The 22,395-nt window shown below is 48.5% G+C and overlaps 1 protein-coding gene across 1 annotated transcript in view; it reads right to left on the bottom strand.

Moving 5' to 3' along the window:
* Positions 1-21,701, bottom strand: part of CNIH3 (cornichon family AMPA receptor auxiliary protein 3) — a 123,274-nt gene extending 101,573 nt beyond the window's left edge. Inside the window, exon 1 of the mRNA XM_065938410.1 lies at positions 21,321-21,701. Within this exon, the coding sequence (XP_065794482.1) occupies positions 21,321-21,401 (81 nt within the window). The 5' untranslated portion in view covers positions 21,402-21,701. The remainder of the gene's footprint in view (positions 1-21,320) is intronic.
* Between the last annotated feature and the right edge of the window lie 694 nt (positions 21,702-22,395).

The raw sequence follows: 22,395 nt of genomic DNA, 5'->3' as shown, positions 1-22,395 counted from the left end.
AGTTTGTTCATAAGTCCAACAAAGTTAGCCTAGGTAGCCAGCTAACACAATCAACTACATGGTACTGGACTCTAACAGGTTTATAATACTTTTCACACCAACAATACATCAAAAACAAACAAAAGATAAAACATTTTAATCTTACAATCAGTACAGTACCTTGAAGGAGGGAAGAGAAGGGGACGACAGAGGGTGAGACAGTTGGATGGCATCACCGACTCTATGGACATGAGTTTGAGTAAGCTCCAGGAGCTGGTGATAGACAGGGAAGCCTGGCATGCTGCAGTCCATGGGGTCACAAAAAGTCAGACACGACTGAGCGACTGAACTTAACCGTACCTTGCAAAGTCCAGTAGTACAGTACATTAGCTGGAATACAGGGGCTGACATTGAGTGAACAGGCAAAAAGAGTTACTGACTGGAGGAGGGAAAGAAGGTGGGAGATGGTACAGCTGAAGGATCATCAGCAACAGGAGACCAAGGGCAAGCTGTTAATTTTACCCATGCCTGATGTTAATGGTTCCTTCCCAGAACCAAATGCACGTTCACATCACTGAAAGTTTGCAACTTGAAGATTCATGTGTACGGGACTTACTCTGCCTACAAGGGAGACCCTAAATGGAATGACTGCAAGATGCAGGAAGAATGGAACCTATAGCTTTCATCAGTTTTACAAAGACAACTCAGTGTTCCATTCTCATCAATTAACCATCATCAGAGAAGGAGACAGAGCCGGAGAAAGACAGCAGACAAGACCAGATGACTCACGGTCCTAATCTCAGGTGATGTGAAGGGGAGTTAGCTGTCACCATGAATCTCACAAATGCAATCCATTTATCTTCCATTAGCTACTGGTGGGAAAGGAAAGTGGGGGCGTGGCAGCTTCGAATTTGGAGGTAGGGACAGGCCAATATCCCCATTCTATGAGAGAGATGCTGGAACATGATAAGAGAAGTGACAGAGGGAAAAGGAGGTGTGTTGTGGGGAGAGCCCCATGGCCTGTGAGAGCTAGCTGCCCTTCATTTGAGAAATGTGCCATTGCAGAGACGGACGACCCAGAGGCCATGACTCGGAAACCGTGCTCTCAGCAACGTTCCACTCAGATGTCATGATACTGATCAGTCACAGGGCTGGTGGTCCAAACTGGGGTCCTGGGCTGATGGCTGGAAGAGGAAGCAAAGGCTGGGAGGTACCGCAAGGCCCTGCTTCTCTGCACACAGGCTTGGGGGATGGAGAGGCAAGGAGGAGCTCTCCTGGGGTCTCCAGCGTGTCTGGGAAGAAGACAGCATCACTGAATAAAAGCAGGACTCCAGAGCCCAGCCGGGGACGATGGAAGGGGCTTCCCCCTTGGTTGGTACATGGTCGTGTTGGGCACAGCCCCGAGAAATGACTGGTGAGCAGGGAGGCATGCTCCCCGGGAAGGGAATCTTCTCTGTCTTCCTTTCGTAAGTGCTGCAGGCCTACCCTGCAGGTAGGGCTAAACCACTTTTCATGCAGCAGGTGCCAGGCAGCCTCTGGGTGGTACCTGGGTCTGCAGGGGAGGCTGAGCCCAGGCTGCTCCCTTAAGTGGCTCTGCCACCCCCATGCTGTGCCCCAAAGACTCTAACTGCAGCATCTTCATATCCCAAATGCACTGAGGGTAAGTCTCAGAGGCCCTGGGGAACTGCACTTGCCTGATCAAGGAAGCAAATATAGCACATGCAAAGTACAACAGTTCAGTGTAATCTTCCAAGAATGTCAACTATTTCATGGGAAACGTGACACCTCCAACTCCTCTTCACAATCGAGTGTTCCTTCTTCCTTCACCTTTGGATCTGCTGCGTAGGAAATAGCAAGCAGCAGCCTCCAGCCCACCCCTAACAGCCCTGCCCCTTAATGACCACTCATGGTCCCTGAGCATCCCGGCAGATGATGGAGGAGGTCCTCCATCATCACCCAAACCTCTTGTCCCTGGGCCCAGTGCTGCCCCCACTCCACCAATTCATCCTCATTTCCCTAGCCCCTCGGGCCCCTGCCCACTCAGGGCACAGACGCTAATGAGCAGAGAAGAGCCAGAAAAAGGGGTGGGGATGCTAAGGGGTAAATAAATTATTCAGACAATCACAGGAACCAAGAGACACAAAGGTTCTCTGGGAGTCTGAATCACCAGAGAGCACATGTGGCTTCCCCAGACAGACTTGACACCAACATCCTTTGCAAAGAAAGGCCTTTTCTAAGCAGCTCTCATCAACCACTTCTGCAGGCATGTGTTGTTAAGGGCGCCAAACAGTGGGTGGGGCTCACTCTCTTAAGAGCAGAAAGGGGCTTCAGCTGTCACCGTGCCTACCGCCTCACTTTACCGATGGGAAAACCACAGCCCAGAGCGGTGGGCTGAGGCTGGGGAGGTAGGCCGTTGTCACAAAGCGGAGGTGTGTTTCAGCCTGCACTCAGCACACGTGGAGAGCGAAAAGAAGCTGCAGGCCTCTCAGTGGAAAAGAATCTGCGTGTCAATGCAGGAGACACGGGTTCCATCCCTGATCCTGGAAGATCCCACATGCCGCAGAGCAGCTAAGCCCGTGTGCCACAACTATTGAGCCCCACGCTATATACGCTAGGAGCCGCAACTACTGAGCTCATGTGCTGCAAGGACTGAAGCCTGAGCACCTGAGAGCCCGTGCTCCACAAGAGAAGCCACTGCAACAAAGAGAAGCCGCCACTCAGTGAAACTAGAGAAAAGTCCAAGCAGCAATGAAGACCCACCACAGCCAAAAATAAATAAATAAATTATTTTTTAAAAAAGAAGAAGAAACTATAGGCCACAAAGCAGGCAGCCGATGTCACTCCTTTTCCTATTGAAGCCACTTGGGCCTGGGGCTGCTGACTGGGGTTGGGGACAGGTGGACCCCACCAATGTCCGACTCACAAAAGTGTCAGATAAGGGGGCTTGTTGTATTTGAAAGTTCCTTTCAAGAAGAGAACAGAGCAGTGCTGTTAATCTCCCATAAAAGACAGAGGTCAAGGATCAATAGTGATGATCAGGCCCCTTGCCGAGAGAGGAGAACAGTCAAGAGTTCACTCTATTACAGGGGAAAGAAAATTCACAGACCAAACAACCGAGAGAACACATTTCCTCATCAAAACAGTAAAGGCTGGGGCTTCCCTGGCAGCCCAGGGGTTAAGACTCTGTGCTTTCAATGCGGGGAATCCCCGGTAGGGGGACTAAGGTCCCACTTGCCACATGGCACAGCCTAAAAATAAATAAAGAAATAAAAATAAAACAACCACCCAAAAAAGCCATTAAAAAATAAATAAGGGGCAGAAAATGCAAGCAGATACTTAAACATTAAAAAACAAAACAAACAGAAAAGATTGCTCTCTGTTGTGAGATAAGATATACCACCTTGAGGGCCTAGGGAGAACCTGCGTCAAAACAGAAACCAGCAAGTAAGAAGCAAATTCTGGGAAACTTCCTGGAGAAGGGAAAAATGGAAAGACAGAAAACATTAATAGAACTGCAAATAGAAAGATTACATGCTATGTGTAAAACACATAGCTAGCGGAAAGCTGGTATATAGCACAGTGAGCTCAGCTCAGGGCTCTGCGGTGACCTAGAGGAGTGGGATGGGGGTGTGGGGAGGGAGACTCAACAGGGAGGATAGACATGTATACATACAGCTGATTCACACTGTTGCACAGCAGAAACGAACACAATTTATAAAGCAATTATCCTCAAAAAAAGAAAAATTACATGCTAAAAGTGTACATGTGGGACCAAACTGAGAGTAAAGGAATGACAAGGTGATTAACTTTATTTAACATGGTGCTCTGGGAAGGAATCTTTCCAGAATAAGACTCAAAAGTGCCATGGACCATCAGGAACATCCCGTCCAGTGCCTGCTGCAGCTTCCTAATGCTGCCTGAACGTCCAAGTCACAGAGGAACTTTCTGAAAATTCCAAGTCCTGGCCCCTCGCTGCTGAGAATAACGTCCCAGGGTCAGGCATCTGTAGGAACCACTAATCCAGGCATCTCCTTTCACAGAGTCGGAAAGTGAGGCCCAGAGCAGTGAGACGAGGCTGGTAAAGTCAGGAAAGGCAAATAGGAGCCGAGTTCTAGAGCCCAGATTCAGAAGGTCAGGCCTGACTTGACACAGACAAGAGGGGTCCGCAACAGGTGGTGGGAATCCCCCTGACTGTTGGGATGCGCACCCTGGTAGGCAGCGCACAGTGGGGGTGGGGGTGGAGCCTACCGCACCCTGGGAGGCGGAGCACAGTGGGGGTTGGGGGCGGAGCCTACCGCACCCTGGGAGGCGGAGCACAGTGGGGGTGGGGGGTGGAGCCTACCGCACCCTGGGAGGCGGAGCACAGTGGGGGGGTGGGGGCGGAGCCTACCGCACCCTGGGAGGCGGAGCACAGTGGGGGGTGGGGGCGGAGCCTACCGCACCCTGGGAGGCGGAGCACAGTGGGGGTGGGGGGCGGAGCCTACCGCACCCTGGGAGGCGGAGCACAGTGGGGGTGGGGGCGGAGCCTACCGCGTTCCATAGAAGGCTGACCGCTTCCTCCCTGTCCAGCCTGGAGGCAGGGGCTAGGCTGAAGCCCCGTCACCATCCCCTGCCCCTTAAGCATCTCCCTGTGCCTTTCAACTGTTCAACATCCTCTGCAGACACCACCCTTCCTCTTCCAGGTGGTTCAGCATCACCCAGACTGACTGTAAAGCCTCATGAAGCAGAGCCTACACACACGAGTCCCGGGTCTAAGATGGAGATCAGGCCCTCCTTGTACATCATCATGTTGGCGCCCCCTCCCCAGACATGGCTGCAAAGCAGTCTTCCCATCTCACTCTTTGGAAACAGGATTTCTATCTTGGAGACACTATGAAGTGAAGTGAAAGTTGCACAGTCATGTATGACCCTTTGTGACCCCATGGACTGTAGCCCACCAGGCTCCTCTGTCCATGGGATTCTCCAGGCAATAATACTGGAGTGGGTAGCCATTCCCTTCTCCAGGGGATCTTCCCAACCCAGGGATCAAACCCAGGTCTCCGAAATTGAAGATGGATTCTTAACAACTGAGCTACCAGGGAAGCCCAGAGACGTTATACTAAACAGGAAATACCACTTGCTTTGTATGTCTTTCTTATTCATCCATTTGAAAAGCGTTGCTATCACAAGCAATCCAATTTGTCCTCTGCAAGGCAGGGGTCACATGCGCTACTGACCAAAGGGATCAATTGAAAATTCAGGAGAGCAAAGGGTCTCAGAGGGCCCACCCTCACCCCAAAACACACCACCACAGTGTTGTCGACACCCAGCTGGGAGGGTGGTGGTTACACAGTCACAGTGTGACCAACAAGCCAGCCATCACCTTGCTGAGGACTTTGTGTCCTTTAATTTAATACTGACTCCGAGGATAGACACCATGACAAAGCGAGGAAGGGTGTGGCTTCACTGATGGTTTACAAAGACCTTCTCAAGGCAAGGGCGGGACGGCAACTAAACAAAACCTTGAAAATGTATGACCAAGACGTCTTGCATGAAAGCTGGAGAAAAAGTGATCCCAACTCAGGACACCATGAAGAAGAAAAGACTCCCCTGTTTGATGACTAAAGAGACTACAACCCAAAGAGAGATGAATTGACATGTCAGGTGGCTTGGGGACAGGCGCCAGGCACAGCACACATTATGAATCAGAATGAGAAACCAGGACAACATGTGTGGCTGGGCCTCGTTCAGTTCAGTTCAGTTCAGTTCAGTTGCTCATGTCTAACTCGTTAAGACCCCATGGACCGCAGCACACCAGACTTCCCTGTCCATCATCAACTCCCAGAGCTTACTCAAACTCACTTCCATTGAGTCGGTGATGCCATCCAACCATCTCATCCTCTGTCGTCCCCTTCTCCTCCTGATTTCAATCTTTCCCAGCACCAGGGTCTTTTCAAATGAGTCAGTTCTTCCCATCAGGTGGCCAAAGTATTGGAGTTTCAGCTTCAGTATCAGTCCTTCCAATGAATATTCAGAACTGATTTCCTTTAGATTGGACTGACTGGATCTCCTTGCTGTCCAAGGGACTCTCAAGAGTCCAGCATCCCTCCAGCATCACAGTTCAAAAGCATCAATTCTTCGGCATTCAGCTTTCTTTATAGTCCAACTCTCACATTCATACATGACTACTGGAAAAACCAAAGTTTTGACTAGACAGACCTTTGTTGGCAAAATAATGTCTTTGCTTTTTAATATGCTGTCTAGGTTTGGTCATAATTTTTCTTCCAGGGAGTTAGTGTCTTTTAATTTCATGGCTGCAGTCACCATCTGCAGTGATTTTGGAGCCCAAAAAAAGAAAGTCTGTCACTGTTTCCATTGTTTCCCCATCTATTTGCCATGAAGTGATGGGACTGGATGCCATGATCTTAGTTTTCTGAATGTTGAATTTTAAGCCAACTTTTTCACTCTCCTCTTTCACTTTCATCAAGAGGCTCTTTAGTTCTTCTTCGCTTTCTGCCACAAGGGTGGTGTCAACTGCATATCTGAGGTTATTGATATTTCTCCCGTCAATCTTGATTCCAGCTTGTGTTTCATCCAGTCCAGCATTTCTCATGATGTACTCTGCATATAACTTAAATAAGCAGGATGACAATATATATGAGGCTGGGCCTCATAGACAGAAAAAATCTCTGGCCACAAGGGGAAAAGACACCTCTTAATGTAGTTTTTAAAATATTTTTTTAAGTTTTATTTAAAAAATATGTCTGACTCTCACAACCCCATAGACTGTAGCTTCCAGGATTCTCTGTCCATGGATTTCACCAGGCAAGAAAACTGAAGTAGGTAGTCATTCCCTTCTCCAGGAGATCCTCCCGACCCAGGGATTGCAGGCAGATTCTTAACCATCTGAGTCACCAGAGAAGTCCCAAAGTATTTCATTTTCTTTTTTAAATATGTATTTACTTATTTGCCTGTGTTGGGTCTTAGTTGTGGCATGTTAGATCATCCATCTTTGCTGCAGAGTGTGAGATACTTTAGATGCAGCATATGGGATCTAGTTCTCAGACCAGGGATGGAACCCTGGCTCCCCGCATTGGGAGCACAGAGTCTTAGCCACTGGACCACTTGGGAAGTCCCTAAAGTATTTTTAGTAAATGAAAAAATTTAAAACAACCCTCTAACTCACATCTTCCCAGAGCTATGCAATATCTTAAATATGGGGACTGACAAAATATTACCTGTCCCTCTTTTCTTAATTCAATCAACAGTGTTCTCTTTAACCCACCTGGAAAACAACCAAACATCACAAAATCCGATAATGAGTTGTGGGGGAAGTTTGAAGATTTAGTCTGCATGGCTGTGAAGGTCAAGGAGACACATTGTTATTCTCTATTTCAGTTGTGATGAAACAGAACAGGTTTGCCTGATGAAACCCCTATGGACTGAAGGAAGAACTGGCCAGGGAACTGGGAAATCTAGAGGTATGCTCTAGGTTTGGCCATGACCTCACCTCTCCACATTAAAGAATCTCATTCCAAAAGTACAGACAGACCAGACGATCTTAGGTGCCTTTAGGTGTGGGGATTCCAGGCCTGTCCGAGTATGTGACTCCATGCCATGTCATCAATGTAAATCAAATAGAAAACAAATCAGGAAACTGAAAATGAAACTCACCCTACTCAGCCTCATTTCCAGACAAAGGCAAGGTACAGGGTGCAGAGGGCCAATACATAGCAATTGACTCTCCCTAACAACTGGCTGAGCCTGGACCTCAGACTCTTTACCGGCTCAGGTTTCCACTTTTCATTTTTTGTTGTTTTTTTTTTTTTCTCTTAAATAAGATACTCTCCTTGAGGGATGTCCCCGGCAGTCCAGTAGTTAAGACCTCGCCTTCCAGTGCAGGGGGGCGGGTTCGATCCCTGACTGGGAAGCTAAGATTTCACATGCCTTGCAGTCGAAAAACCAAAACAGAAATGATACTGTAACAAATTTAATAAAGACTTTTAAAATGGCCCACATCAGAAAAAAACCTTTAAGAAAAAGATTTTAACAAAAAGATATTTCACTCAGAGTTTTGATATAGCAAAGGAGAAACTGAAAAATTTAAGGGAAAACATGGACTAAGCAGCAGCTCCAGCAATCAAATTCTCCGTGTGGTCCTGCCAGCATCTTCTCTCCAAGGTCAACATCCCCGCCCCAGGCCCAGCACTTCACTTGCCTCCCCATGGCTCAATGGGACTGACCTCTTGAAAACACCATGCTGGTTCTAAAGTCATTTCTCCCTTGGCTTTAATAATCCTGCCACATCAAACTTCATCGGTTCCTTCATGACAACCCTGAAACGGTGGAGGAGCTAATTTTAACAGAGGTGCCAGCACACAACATAGCTCTGAGCCATAACATCACTTCTCCCCTCGGGAGACAGCTGATGCTGCCTCTCATTTACAGAGCAAAACAACTTACTCTGTAGAGTGGCCGAAGTTGCCAACTTTGCTAATTGTAAGAGAGTGACTCCTGGTAGGAATGCAGACGGGGGCATATTAAGTGGTTCACACAGGGCTTGGGAGGGGGCCCTGTCCTGGCTCTGTATGGAGCAGGGAATGGTAATTGAACACATCTGCTCAGCCCAGTCAAGATGGGGGGGATGGGGGGCTTTCAGAAAGAGGAGGGTATTTGAGGGGATGGATTTGCTTTTCCAAGAGGAGAAGGAAGAGCTGGGTTTCACTCTACTATGTATGCTCTAGAATTTGGGGCTAAACAGCCTGGAAGACACCAAACTGGCAAGACATCACTTTTGTTTTTATTTTTTTATTATTATGCTTATATTCAGGTGAGTTGGGTCTTAGTTGAGGCACTTGGGATCCTCGTTGCAGAGTGCAGGCTTCTCTTCAGTCATGGGACGCAGGCTCCAGAGCTCATGGGCTCTTTATTTTCCAGCACTTGGGCTCTCTAGCTAAGGCACGAGGGCTTAGTTGCCCCGCAGCAAGTCCACTTTGTTCCCCAAGCAAGAATCAAACCTACGTCCCCTGCATTGGAAGGTGGATTCTTAATCACTGGACCACCAGGGAAGTCTGGCTTCACACAATTGCTGTTCCTCCTTCTAGATGAGCATGTGTTTTGTTAAATTCCTGCTAAGTCCTCATCCAAATGGTCTCTGTGAAAGCTGCAGGTTCCATCACCTTGCCTCCAATGTTTTAACAGTGAGACAATGGAGACTTTATTAAGAGGTAGTGGGCGGTCATTACCCAAGTCGGAGAAACACACTCAGGACCATGAGTCCAGTAGGTCCACCTTCCTGGCCAGCACACAGCTGCTCCTCATCAGGCTGGAATGGAGATAAATAAGATCTTTTTCCGCAACTGGCTTAGGATAACATATCACAGGGTCTGTGGCAACAAGTTAACCTTTACTTCAGAGAAAATTTTGCTTTCTCTGATTACAGGGGAGGCGACAGTTAAACTGAAGAGCTCAAGTAGTGAATATCAGTCACGTTTTTGGTCACTCAACATTCATACCCCCTTTTCTACACCAGTCTGATTTCCTCTGGAGAATTACCTCTCTCTCTTTGACTCAGAGCTCTGATGGCTCAGAGGTAAAGAATCTGCATGCCATGTAGGAGACCCAGGTTTAACCCCTGGGTCAGGAAAACCCCTGGAGAAGGGAAGGGCATCCCACTCCAGTATTCTTGCCTAGTAAATTCCATGGACAAAGGAACCTGGCGGGCTACAGTCCATGGGGTCACAAAGAGTTGGACATGACTGAGCGACTAAGACACACACATACACCTTTTGCACAGTCCAGGTGGGAGGGTAAACCCAGGTGTCTGTCCTTCTACTGGGGAGGCTGGGAGGTCCCTGTGTTACTTCCACTCACCACTACAGCCCACAGGGGCACCGACCCAGATGCAGTCTATAACCCGCTCCATCCTTGGGAGTATCAGGGACAGAAAAAAGATGGGCAGTGATCAAAATCAAAGTTATCTTATTGCTTCAAGTCTAGTTTTGAAGGCTTTCTGTCCATCCTATAAGCATTCCAATTCTATTTCCATAAATTATTTATTTGATTAAGGGGGACTGCCCTGATATCTAAGAACCTTATCTAAGTATTCCCTCCATAGAAATCTGACACTGAATGCCCAGGAAGGCCACCGGAAAAGAAAAAACATCACAAGAGAAAAGGAAGAGAAATACAAGATGCACGTAGCAAGTATGTGCTTGATGAGATGAGATGAGATGCATGAATCAGGCAATGGAAGAACCACAGATTTCTGGAGCCAGCTAGGAGGCTAGACAGAGATCACTTTACTCAGCATCTTCGTTTCACACACAGAAAAATAAGAGGCCTGGGGAGATGCGGGGACTTGTCTAAAGCCCAGGGCAGCCTGCCGAGAGCACCGCTCAGCAGCAGCTTCAGCCCCATTAGTGCCAGCCCCTTTCTAGGGCAGGCTGTACGGTTCTAAAACTGCCAACCAGTGAGAGAAAAGGATGTCAAGCCCAGACACATTTTTCTCCAGTCATTTTTCTAAAGTCAGCACATATGCTTGGTTGGCTTCAGTTCAATTTCCTCATCACTCTCCAGAACCTCCAAGAAAAATTATCCCAGAGAAGTCACGGTCTGGTAATGATGAAGTAGCTTTAGGTTCCTCGGCATCTGGTCCAGATTCCCAACTCCAGACAGTGGCTCCACGTGCGGTAAGAGGCCGGCCCTCCTCACACACTCCCCCTCCACCCTCCAAGGTAGCCTTGATGCCACCACAGTTCAGAATGCCTCTCAAAGATCTCCAAGCCCCACCCAATGGCCTGCTTAGGATATCTGACAATGAGAATAAAAGTTCCATAGAGATTTCAGGCCAGGACTTCACTGGCGGTCCAGTGGTTAATTAAGACTCTGCCTTCAGATGCAGGGGGGTACAGGTTCAATCTCTGGTTGGGGAGCTAAGATTCCATATCCTCAGGGGCAAGAAACAAAAACATAAACAACAGAAGCAATACTGGAACAGATTGAATAAATAGTTAAAAGAAAAAGATATTTCGGGCAGGCCCAGGGGATTCACTGGGCCTATGGAACGAGGGAAGCATCATTTGTGTATCCAGTCCATGTAGAATTTAGAGACAGGTGGAGCATACTTGTTCTCTTTAGCCCTGGTCTGCCTACAGCTTCTCTGAAGCCTCCCAGGTGGGCGACCTCCCAGCCACCCAGTACCCTTGGGTGGACATAAATCCAGACGTGCAGCTCCACGTCCACACACACATAATCAGATTAGATCCCTCTCCCCCGACAAACCCGAGAGTAGGCTATATCAGGCCGACAGCCAGAGCAGTGCCATGCCCTCAAACCCATCTTCTCCCACTGAGTCCCCGTATCTGAGCCTTCCACCTCCCAGTTCCCATTCCTTAATCTCTGCATTCGGGAAAACTAGAATCATTTGGCTAGTTTCATACCCACAACACCTGAATGCAGTTGCTACTAATTCCTTTTCTCAGTAAGATTTGCAGAACACATTTCAATATATATTTTTTTTTATCCAAGATACAAATGCCTCTGTTATATAGGGGACCATCTGGGCTGCTATTGCTAGCTGGCTATGTTGTTATCAACTCTTTTTTTAGGGTTCATGAATCAGTTACCAATAAGGAAAAAAAGAAAAGGAAGTCAGCTCCAAGACTCTGCTCTCCTCCCCTGCATTTTTCCCCAGCAGGAGAGCTATATCCCATCATCAAAATGGACCATGTGAACACAAAAACAGAAAAGATACCTAAAGCTAATGTTCTGGAAATATCAGCCCACAGTTCTAGATGCCCTGGGGGAGGGAGTTGGTGTCAGCTAATATCCCAGAACTCAGGCCCTCCAGCTGAGCTAAGAAATACTGTGCAGGCTCTGGCAGAGTAAGATCTGTGCAAAGGAAAAGGAATAGAAGGAAGCAGTAGAGAAAGGGAAGAAGCAAGGAGGGAGACAGAGCCATCAAGGCCTGGGATCCCTAAGGCCAGGGACTTGCCAACCACCAGAGGCTCCAGCCAGCCCAGAGCACCCTGAGCAGTCCAGGGGCTGAGCTCCAGGTGCCAGGCCAGGGAGGGTGAAAGTGAAAGTTTTAGCGCTCAGTCACATCCGACTTTGTGTGACCCCATGGACTACAGCCCCCCAGGCTCCTCTGTCCATGGAATTCTCCAGGTAAGAATGCTGGAGTGAGTTTCCATTCCCTTCTCCAGGGGATTCCAACCCAAGGATCGAATCCAGGTCTCCTGCACTGCAGGCAGATCCTTTACTGTCTGAGCCAACAATATAAATGGGAAGCCAAAACCTGAAGAGGAGGTGAATGGGGAAGCTGGGGAACGAGGGTGGGCAGGGGTGAACCATGGACTCATAGCTGCCTGGCCTGCTGTGTCTCCCTCTCCAGGAGGAAAGGCGTCCAGAGGAAGGAAGTGGGTGTGTCATTCAGCTGGAAACATGTCCGGAGTACCTGTCTATAGTATTTACAGACGCTGGAAAGGACCAGAGGTCACGGCTTCAGCCAGCCAGATGGCATCACAGAAGTTGGACCTCACCCCACGGGCAATCCCAGGTGCTGTACATACTCAAGGGCAGACCTTGCCAACAGGCATGGGGGCCTTTGACCCCGAGCCTCTGGGTGGTAAGCAGCAGTCACTGGTTGTGTATGGATGTGTGGTTAACAGCTCCCACTAAGGCAATCCACCCAAACTGTGGGGACTGGAAATGGACACACGGGGATGCCCACCTCCCACAGCCACCCTTACCCTCAGAGAGACAGAGGAAAGCAAATTCCATCCTCCCCAAATTTATGGCCAAGAAAAGGTGGGATTTGCATTGCTGTGGAGAATTTTTGTTGCCGTGATAATTGTATGCACATGCACCCAACTATGTGTGTGTGTGTATTACATTTTAATAAATCTGGTTTATCTTTTAAAACCACTTTAGTGACCCAAGACAACTTAAAGAAACTAGGAAATTAAGTCATCCTCCAAACTGTCTCCCAGTGAGCTAAAACCTCCTTCATTTCCATGACCCAGCAGGCCCCGGTTTAGGGGCAAAATTGAACTTGAGTCTTCAGCTCAGGTAAAGTTGCCTGGTCCCCCTCCCTGGCAGTCACCAAAAGAAGTGCTGGGCCTTTGGGCTTCCCATTGGTTCATGAGCAGAAATGCAAAGGTTTAAATGAACAACAAAAAATTTTTGCACAAGATCCCTTTGTTCTCAACATCAGGTACATTTCTCAGTCCTCACACACCCAGGCCAAAAGTCTCAGAAAACACTGCTAGTTCTTCCTGATGAAATCCTTTGGAAAAAATGGCTGTGGTCATGGGGTGATGGCAAAACCCAAGATCTGTCTCCGGTAAAATCTGTTTAAGGAGCATTTAAACTTCTCAATAGGTTCAACTAGGACTCCATGTTAAGGCTTGAAGAAAGATTCTGCAACTATTTTATTCACCTAGAAGACTTGAGGATTCCAGAGTAATGTAGCAAAACAGACCAGATTTTTAAGTAAGCAAATAAACCCAGGATGTTTGGGGCACTGCTGTTGGTCCATCCTAGAGCAAGGAAGACAGCAGCAACAGACAGGGGCCAGAGAGTCAAGAAAAGGCAGAGCTGATGCCACAAAGACTGAGGACCAAAGTTCCTGGTTGAAAAAGTTCCTACATTTCCACTTGTGGGTTGTTGCTCAGTCACTCAGTTGTGTCCAACTCTACAACCCCATGGACTGCAGCATACCAGGCCTCCCTGTCCCTCACCATCTCCCAGAGTTTGCCCAAGTTCATGTCTATTGCATCAGTGATACCATCCAGACGTCTCATCCTCTGACACCCTCTTCTCCTGCCTTCAATCTTTCCCAGCATCAGGGTCTTTTCCAATGAGTCAGCTCATCTCATCAGGTGACCAAAATACTGGAGCTTCAACTTCAGCATCAGTCCTTCCAAATGAGTATTCAGCGTTGATTTCCTTTCAGATTGATTGGCTTGATCTCCTCGCTGTCCAAGGGACTCTCAGGAGTCTTCTCCAGCACCACAGTTTGAAGGCATCAATTCTTTGGCCCTCTGCCTTCTTTATGGTCCAACTCTCACAACTGCATGTTGACCACTGGGAAGACCTGAGCCTTGATTATACGGACCTCTGTTGGCAGAGTAACGTCTCTGCTTTTCAACATACTTGTGGGTATATACACCAAAAATGAAAAGCAGGGCATCAAAGAGATATTTCCACACCCATGTTCACAGCAACACTATTCACGATAACAGCCAAAAGGTGGGACCAACAGCTGAATGCATAAACAAAATGTGGTACACACATACACTGGAATATCTGCAACCTGAAAACGTAATGAATTGCTGTCACCTTCTACAACATGGATGAACCCTGAGGATGTTACACTAAGCGAAATAAGCCAGACATAGAATGACAAATACTGTGTGACTCCACTTATATAAGGTACCTGTGCCTGTGTGCTAAGTAGCTTCGGTCGTATCTGACTCTTTGCAACCCTATGGACCGTATTCCACCAGGCTCCTCTGTCCATGGGATTATCTAGGCAAGAATACTGAAGTGGGTTGCCATGCCCTCCTCCAGGGAATCTTCCTGACGTAGGGATCAAAACCAGGTCTCCTACATTACAGGCAGATTCTTTATGTCTGAGCCATCAGAAAAGTCTCATATAAGGTACATAGAATAGTCAAATTCCTAAAGACAGTAAGTGAAATGGTGGTTGTCAGGGGCTGAGGGGAAGGGGGAATGGGGAGTTATTGTTTAATGAGTATGGAGTTTCAGTGTGGAATGATGGGAAATTCTGGAGATGGATAGTGGTGATAGTTGTACAACCACAAGAATAGACTTAATGCGACTGAACTGTAAACTTAAAAATGATTTTTAAATGGCCAATTTTATGTCTATCTTACCACAATAAAAAATTTAATCAGTTTGGAAAATTAGAGGAGCCAGAGAGAGTCCAAAGTAGAAACTGCAGGGTTAGGTGCAATCCCGTTTCCTCTCTCAGGTAACCAGGGAAACACAGAGAAGGCTGAGCAAAAGGTAGCAACAGGACAGAACTAGAGAAAACAGATAGCTTGACCAGGCAGCCTGACTCTAGAGCTGGGCTGGTGTAATTAAATGATGGAGACTGGACAGAAATCTCCAGTCCAACTCAACACACACTTAATCAGTGTCTACACAAGCTCAGGTAAGACAGAGAGAAGATAGTGCCTGCCCTCTATCTGCCTGCGTGTACTGAGGCCCTTACAAGCCCTGCAGCTAGAGCAATGGACTTGTTTACTTGTGACAATGGCCTCGGGTCAGGTGGTGATGGTTCTGGTCTCAGCACCCCAACACAGACGGGAGTGCCCAGCCTGCAGTAAGAGGCCAGCCCCTCAAGGATGAAGCCAACCTCTGTAACTGCGGTACCTGGCCGGTGCATCCCTTCCAGGTCAAGTCTCGGAGCAAATAGAAGGAGCAGCTGCCAGCACACCAGCACCCACAGCACCCAGCCGGAGCAGCACCCTGCTGGGCCAGCTCCCAGGCCCTGCTCTCAAGGCCGGCCACCACAGTCACCAGAGCCACAGGCGCCCTCTTTTCTTCAAAGGGTGAGTTCTTTGTTTAAAATTGGGGTATAGTTGCTTTCTAATGTTGTGTTAGTTTCGACTATACAATAAAGTGAATCAGTCGCACCTATATAAATATACATCTCCCCTCCCTCCTGGGCCTCCCTCCCACCTGCCATCCACCGAGGTCATCACAGAGGACCGTGCGAAGCTCCTTCTGCTATACACTACCTACCTATTTTACACGTGGGAGTGTGTATACGTCAATCCCAATCTCCCAATTCATCCCCACCCCCCACCTCGCCCGCACATCCATTCTCCACATCTGCATCTCTACTCCTGCCCTGCAAACAGGTTCCCCTGTACCATTCTCCCACATGAGTTAATACGCGACATTCATTTTCCTCTCTGACTTACTTCACTCTATATGACAGTCTCTAGGTTCATCCATGCTTTTGCAAGTGACCCAATTTCGTTCCTTTTAATGGCTAATATTCCATTATATATATGTACCATATCTCGAAGGGTGAACTCTGAGTTAATGAGCCAAACAAGGCTCCCAAAGAGGTGATTTTCATTCCTCCTTTCATGGCTGACCTGAAGACCACCCACCGCCAGCCACAGGATCCCCATGTGGTCACTGTGTCCTCCTACGTTCTGTGAATGCATGACATGGGCAGATAAGGACCCTCCCCTCTAACAGTGCCTACTGCACTTAGAGCGTTCGGGACACACATGTGAAAGTGTGTACTCACACAAGGTCCTACACGCACACGAGAAAGTGAGCTACATGAGCTTTCTTAGAAGCCTGTGGTAGGCTGGAGTGAGCAGAGTTGACAATGTGAGATTTGAGCAAGACAGTGAAAAAATGTGACAACTTTAGACCTAAGAGGGTAGAAGTCTTTCCTTGTGGAAAGAGGAATAAAATGCACACTTCTGGGAGGCAACAGAGTCTACCTGTGGGCCAGCACCAATCTGATGTGGACGTTGTCCCAAGAGATCTCCCGAGATCCCAGCCTTAGTCTGTAATCCCCGTGCCCTGTGGCAGGGAGTGTCCCAACCAAGATTCTCTAACTAAGTCTTCCAATGCCTCTGACGCTGTGCACAGAAATGTTGGTGGCTCCATTAGAATCTAAGAGCTTAATCTTGGTTTAGATAGCTTTTTAGAGTTTTATAGTTCATACTTTGGCTGTATTTTAGTATATGTAAGAATGTTTTCAGGACTTCCCTGGCAGTCCACTAGCTGAATCTTCACGCTTCCATCACTAGGGACACAGGTTCGATCCCTGATCCAGAACTAGGATCCCACACAGCCAAAACATTTAAAAAAAAAAAAAAAAGAAAGAAAGAAAAAGTCTTCTGTTTGCCTTTCTACACTAAATTAAAAATATTTGCCAGCCTCATCATTAAGCTGTATGAGGATTTACTGAGCCCCTTCTACATGACAGGCGCTCTTCCAGGCTCCAGAGAAACCATGATAGCAGAAAGGGTCCCCTGCTCTTATGGAGCATCGTCCTGTGTTAGCTGTGAGGCAGTGGAGAAAGAACACGGTGGGGGATGAGAGAGGAGGGGAGTGGGGGAGGAAGGATGTGCAAACATCACATCTAAGAGTGACATACCACAGGAGATGGGGATGCCTCAAACACACCAGAACGTGGAGGCCAGGTAGGGCGGAGCAAAGAGACCGGCACCTCCATCTGGACAGATCAAAGGAGGGTCCTCAAGGGACATGCTACTGCCAAGCCCAGGCATCCGACCATTTCACGTAAACCGATTATTTTCATTGCCAGATGGATAATCTGAGAAACTGAGAGATCTGCTCAGTTCCCTGTGACACAGGCTGGAACTGGCTGAAAGGCTCAATCATAAAGACGTTTCACCTAGCAAAACTGCCCCTCAGTCAGTATTATTTGTTATCTTCTGTTGGGGTCTGTTAAAAGTCTCCAATGGCAAATGTTGCTGTGAATCCAAAGAAATATCACTGGAAATTAATTTATTTGTATGTTGCAAAACTCAGTTTTTAAAAGAGACTCTAGATTTTTTTTTTAATTTTAAACTAAAAATCTGAAATAACTGGTATGAATCTTCGATCTTTTCAAAGAATGGTTTCATCTGTGTTTATATAAATGAGAGTCTGCAAACAGGCTCAGCCAAGCTGGAGCTGAGAGGGCTCTTGCGAGTAACACTGTTCATTTTATGTTGGCTGGAAACAGACATCACTTCACATCTGAAACCCTTTAAAACACTTTTCTTCCTTCTAAACACCCAGTATGCATTTTTAAAAATACACACATACACAATGTTTGGAAGAAGAGACACCCAAACCTCTTCTGGATGATGACATTAGCAGTGATTTTGTTCCATGATTATGTACCTGTCCTTTCAAAATTCGGGGCAATGAACTTGTTAACAGAAAAAAAATATGTTGTTTTTTTTTTTTTTTCAAAAAATAAAATAGAATTTTCTCTTTTTAAAAAGGATATACAGTATGGTTGGTGTCATCTTCCTGTTGTTGTGACTCTAATCAGAAATTCCAACTCCAAATATTTCATCATACAGAAAAAGGTAATTCTTTGGAAAGGAATATTATTCACTATTATCAAAGCTAAACAATCCAAAGACAGTGACTAGAGTTAGAAAAGGGACATGGGCATAAGAGCCTGAGACTCAGCTAAACACTCAGCTCTAATGCATACCAGCTGTGCAACCTTAGGCAAGTTTCATAACCTATTCATACAGTCTCTTCATCTATAAAATGTCAGTTGCGAGGACAAAAAGGCTGCCTGGGCAATAAGGGACCATGTATCTGATGGTATGCAAAGCCACACACACAAAAAAAACCCTCAGTTTTATTCTGCACCTTCCAAATATAACAAATATACTCAAAGATGGTGGCTCATATAGAATAAATTAACCAGTAATATGAAATCTTTCCATTTGAAAACAAATGCAGATAAATTTTCAAAGTAAAAACCAAGACTTGAAAGCTTTAAAATTTTTCAGCTTTAAAATTTTCTTTTAAAAATATCTACAGTCACTTTTAAAAACTGAGTTGTGCTATGACTGGCCACATCCATCTTTGCTTCCAGACCTCCCATGGGGAGAGGAGCCAGGTAAGCAATCAGAGATACACCTGAGGAGTCCTCTGTAAGTACCTAAGACTGGCCTAAAACAAACACTCAGCAAACAGCAGCTACTCTTACTGTCCCGACGTGTGTACAATTAGGTAAGAAGAACCATCTTCTTATCTTCAGCCCAGACATGGCAGTGGGGCAGGTCTTTTAACTGCTGTAAATTGTTAAGTGTCCAAGTCATTATTTAGGATGTCGATATATAGTAAGCAATCAATACGGCTTGTCAGATCAAGAAATTTATAGGGAACATTAGCTGAAAAAAAAAAAAGAAAACAGAGTATAACACAGACTAACCTAAATTTTGGTTGAAATAATCATCACCGTATAACCAACATCCCCACACACAACGGGTACGCAGACTGTGTCGATGTGTCTCAGATTTCCCCTTTCAGTGTTCAGGAACCAAAGCAATGCAGTGGGGCTTTGGATTGTTGGTTTTGCAGAGAGGGTGATGGAAAAGACTGGGAAAGGAAAGGGGGCTGAGACTTGGGAGTTGCTACTGTAATTTTAATTCAAAGAGCACCAACTCTTTTCATCATCGGAAACTGGAACCTTTCCAGGTCAGGAAGGAGGTCTGGACCTGATCCAGACTTTGAACCTGACCACGTCCGGCTACAGGGGGGTGAGCACTGGAAACCTGAAGAGCAGTGGCCAACAGAGGATTGCAGCAATGCTCAGTGTTGAGTCAAATTATCAGTCAACCAGCTGCACAAACCATCTATTTAATTAACCTGCTCCTGAATTATTTATTATCTTCCCAAGTGAGAGAAAATCATTCTTTCTGGTTACCTGCTTTGCTTCAGGGGCTAATTCAAAGCTCTCTAAACCTGACAGTTTGATGAAGCTCTCTGGTACCTACCACCCTCTGGCCAAGGCAAAAATGTAAAGAAACAGCAAATGAAGTATTTCTTAAAAAGAGGGGTAGTCTTCTAGAATGCAAACAACTCCCTTGATCTCAAGAAGCACAGCAAGCTCCTTTAAAGCAGAGGTCTGTTGGATGTTTGGGCATGATCTGTTCCGCACCCCTTTTATCCTAAAATTTTGTCTTCCCTTAACGGGTGTCAGCAACTTCAAGGCTCCGTTCTGCACCGTACGATAGAGCCAGCCTTCCCCACAGAGGAAGAGATGATGCAAAATCCCATCACTTCTCACTTGCAGGATTTTTGATCAGCCCTGAAATTCCCACGTATGAATTCCTTCTCTCTCACCCCTAGATTCCTAGGTCAACTGATTCACACACTTACACCCTCTTAGACATAATGGGAAGCTTGAAGATCATCCAGATCAACTTTCTCACTTATGAGATGTCTTTCCTAAGCATCTTCCCTAAGGTGACACAGTCAGAAGTCTTCCCCCTCCTGGGGTTCCTGCTCCTCCCTGTCAGAGAGCCTTGTAACAGGGGCTGCTCTAGCTACTTAGGTCTATTTTCAAAGAAATCCTCTCACTCTGGAAACCATTTGTACAAAACATCTTCATCCCACCCACCACGAAATTTTCTCCTGGTCTTCAATCCACCAGACGCCTGTTCTCTGAGGCTCACAGGAACCATGCCTCCATGCCTCATCTCAGCATCCTTCCCCAGCACCTGACTTGCTGGGCAGCATCGGGGTAATCCTAAAATGTGCAACCTTAGCTATTCTTCCCAACAGGTCTCTGATGGTGAGGGCGGGGAGCTTAAACCACCTCAGAGGAGGAAGCTCTGAGAGTAACTAGACTTGTCCGACATTGTACAGTCTCTGTGACAGAACCAGTATTCCTCATTTCTCTCCCCTTCCTTCTATTCAGAAGCACTCTGTCCCCTATTCCCACGCCACACCTGGAGAGTCAGGACTCACCACGACTGCCTTCAACCTGATGCAGCCCCAGGAAGGAGAGCAGGCAAGCGTGTGCCCAGTGGGGATGCCCGGGATCTCGCAGAAAGGAGGTGTGCCACCCGCAAAGCCTTTCAGGAGTTGACTGGCTCAGACCCCAGGAGGGCAATGGAAGAAATTCTCTTCCCTCCACCTGTCTCTGCGAGACTTTCCTCCGCAGCCTCATTCATGCGCCTCTTTCTCCGTCTCCCTCCCTGGTCCTCGCTTTTCTCTCTGCCCTCACTGTCCACCCCCTTCTCTGCCCACCTGCATCACCTGGTTTCCCTCCACTCCCCTTCCTGGCCCGGCCTCTCCCTATTTCCTCTTACAAGGCGCTCCCGTCGTGTTTCCACTTTGCCTCCAGTTATGCGGAAACGCAACCGACCACAGATGCTGACATTTTAAATGTTTAGTTGTTATAGTTACTTGACTAACTGCCGGGCCCATGGTGGCGCTTCTCCTTCGCCTCCCCGCGGGCAGGAGAGGAGGGGGCACGGGAAGTGGGGGGAAGGTTGCTGGGGCTGCAGAAGCTCATCTCGGGGCCTGGGACACAAGGCCAAGCCCTGGCGAGGGTGCCCTGCCCCGCGATCAGGCGGTCCCTCCGCCTGCCGCCAGTAGGAGGGCACCGAATGCGCGCCGGCCTCGGGATGCTCTGAACCATCTCCCGCCCCGGGACAACCGGGCGGCGGCAGAGGGTCTAACCGCGGGTGCACCGCGGCTGGTCTTCTATCCGTCCACACTCGCGATGTGGAAAAAGTGAAGTGGCATTTCAGAGGACCTGGGGAAGGAGGCGGCCAGGGGCGCGAGAACAGAGTTAGAAGCCGCTGCCGGTTACTCACGTGCCAGATGGCGAAGAAGATGAGGGCAGCGCACAGCACCAGCGAGAGCATGTAGCAGAAAGCAGCGAAAGTGAAGGCCATGGCCGGCCGGCCGGGGGCCGCGCGCACCCCAACACCAACACACAAAGCAGCGCCTAGGAGGCCGAAGTCCCTCTGGAGGACCGCACTCCCTCAAAAGGTGGGGGACAGCAGGAGCCAGGTCTGCACCCTCCGCTCGAGGCCAGTGGCTAGGAAGGAGGCACGCCAGCGGAGAGCCCTGCGGGTCTGGGATAGGGGCAGGATTCCCGCAGGCTCCGGCGACCGGAGACGCCAGCTCGTCCGCGAAGACAGGTGCGTCGCGCGTCGTTGGCGGGAACTGTCCCCAAATCGAAGAAGAAACCAAATCAGTAGCGAACTTCTGCAGTTAGTGCCAACCAGCCAGCTTCTCGAGACAAGACGAGGGGGTGCGAGGACTCCTCGGAGAACCGCGCGAGCCACGGAATCCCAGGGAAGAGCCCGCTCTGCTTCCCGCGTCTAAGAGGCACAGGAGAGCCGAGAGCGCCGCTCAGGACCCTCCCGCGCCACCTGGGCGCCAACCGAGAGCGTCCAGCGAGGTGCCCGGGAAGGGGGCGACGGGGGGGAACCCCGAGCTCCTGCCAAATCCCAGATCCAGCAGCGGCTCTTTCCCGGGAAAACAGGTCTTTAGGTAGCCGAGAAGAGCGAGGTTCCCTTGGTCCTGCGCCCCGGATGCGGTTTCCAGAGCTGCCGTGCGCTCCTAGGCGCGCCGGGCAACGGCGGCCCCCCGCCCCACCAACCTCGGTAATCCAAGTTCCCCGGAAACTAGGGGTGGGACTCTAGTGTCTCCTGTGTCTAAGCGGCACGGGATCCCGGGCAAACGGGCTCCAGCCCAGCAGGCCCGCTGGAGTGGATCTCAGGCCAAGAGCTGCTCACCGCGAAGCTCGCTCCACCTGCTGCTGCTGCCTGTGCCACTGAGAGCACTGAAGCTGCGCGGCCGGGGTCCCCTCCCTCGTGGCGCCCCACCCTCGGCTCCGGCTCCGCCGAGCACGCCCTCTCCGGCGGGCGGAGACTGCGGCGG

Source organism: Muntiacus reevesi, chromosome 5 (assembly GCF_963930625.1).
Source record: "Muntiacus reevesi chromosome 5, mMunRee1.1, whole genome shotgun sequence".
NCBI classification, from domain to species: domain Eukaryota; kingdom Metazoa; phylum Chordata; class Mammalia; order Artiodactyla; family Cervidae; genus Muntiacus; species Muntiacus reevesi.
This window is presented reverse-complemented; position numbering and strand designations above follow the sequence as displayed.